A 750-nucleotide genomic window follows, 5' to 3' on the forward strand; every position below is an offset into this window, starting at 1 on the left:
GCCTCCTCGCGTCGCCTGGCGACAGCGCCACCCAGCGGCTGGGTGTGCGCCGAGCCTTGCGGTGAGACTGAACAGCGCCCTGCTCCGACACAGGGGGGCACTGACGGCTTTCAGGAGCGCGGCGGGAGGCTCTCCGACTTTTAAACAGCGGGCAAACGTCGTTCTCCTCTCGCCTTGCTACGGTGAAGACCGGCTCGCCCGAACCAGCGTAAATTAGACCGCTGGAGCCGGCAGAGAGACCCGAGATACACAATCCTCTCGCCGGTCGATCCGTGTCGCCCTGGCGCAAGCAAACCGCACGGCTTCCCATTTAACACGTGCCCGTCATCCCCCCGGGCTCTAGTGGCCGCCAGTTGTGTCTCTGCCACCCACCGCCACCGCCCAGCTGTGCCCTCGCCCAGCTGCGGGGCTGACGCGGCCGCCTAGGCCAGGGAGGAGTATAGATCGCTCCCCAGTAAACCAGGGATGTATGGGCAGATGACATTTATGGCAGATAACAGGTCTGGGTTCGCATCATCTGCCTTCTGTCCAGAAGCTGTAATTGTGTGCTAAATGGCATTCTGAACCACCCTGCAAAGCACTGGCTGGGCAGCTGGGATTGTGAGCTGGCTGCTGGAGCACCAGCTCCTCTCCTCCTGTGTGCGGCCTCTCCTCAGGGAAAGAACCCTCTGCTGAGGTGGACATGGCCATACACGGGGAACACGGACACCCCAATGCCCTCGGATCTCCTCACAGCCATTAACTCATGCT

The 750-nt window shown here is 62.0% G+C and overlaps 1 protein-coding gene across 1 annotated transcript in view; it reads right to left on the reverse strand.

Moving 5' to 3' along the window:
* The window catches only part of CCSAP (centriole, cilia and spindle associated protein), a 12,456-nt gene extending 12,146 nt beyond the window's left edge, over positions 1-310 (reverse strand). Inside the window, exon 1 of the mRNA XM_031552199.1 lies at positions 3-310. Coding sequence (XP_031408059.1) covers positions 3-310 — 308 coding nt within the window. The remainder of the gene's footprint in view (positions 1-2) is intronic.
* Between the last annotated feature and the right edge of the window lie 440 nt (positions 311-750).

This window comes from Meleagris gallopavo, chromosome 2 (assembly GCF_000146605.3).
Source record: "Meleagris gallopavo isolate NT-WF06-2002-E0010 breed Aviagen turkey brand Nicholas breeding stock chromosome 2, Turkey_5.1, whole genome shotgun sequence".
Lineage (NCBI taxonomy): Eukaryota > Metazoa > Chordata > Aves > Galliformes > Phasianidae > Meleagris > Meleagris gallopavo.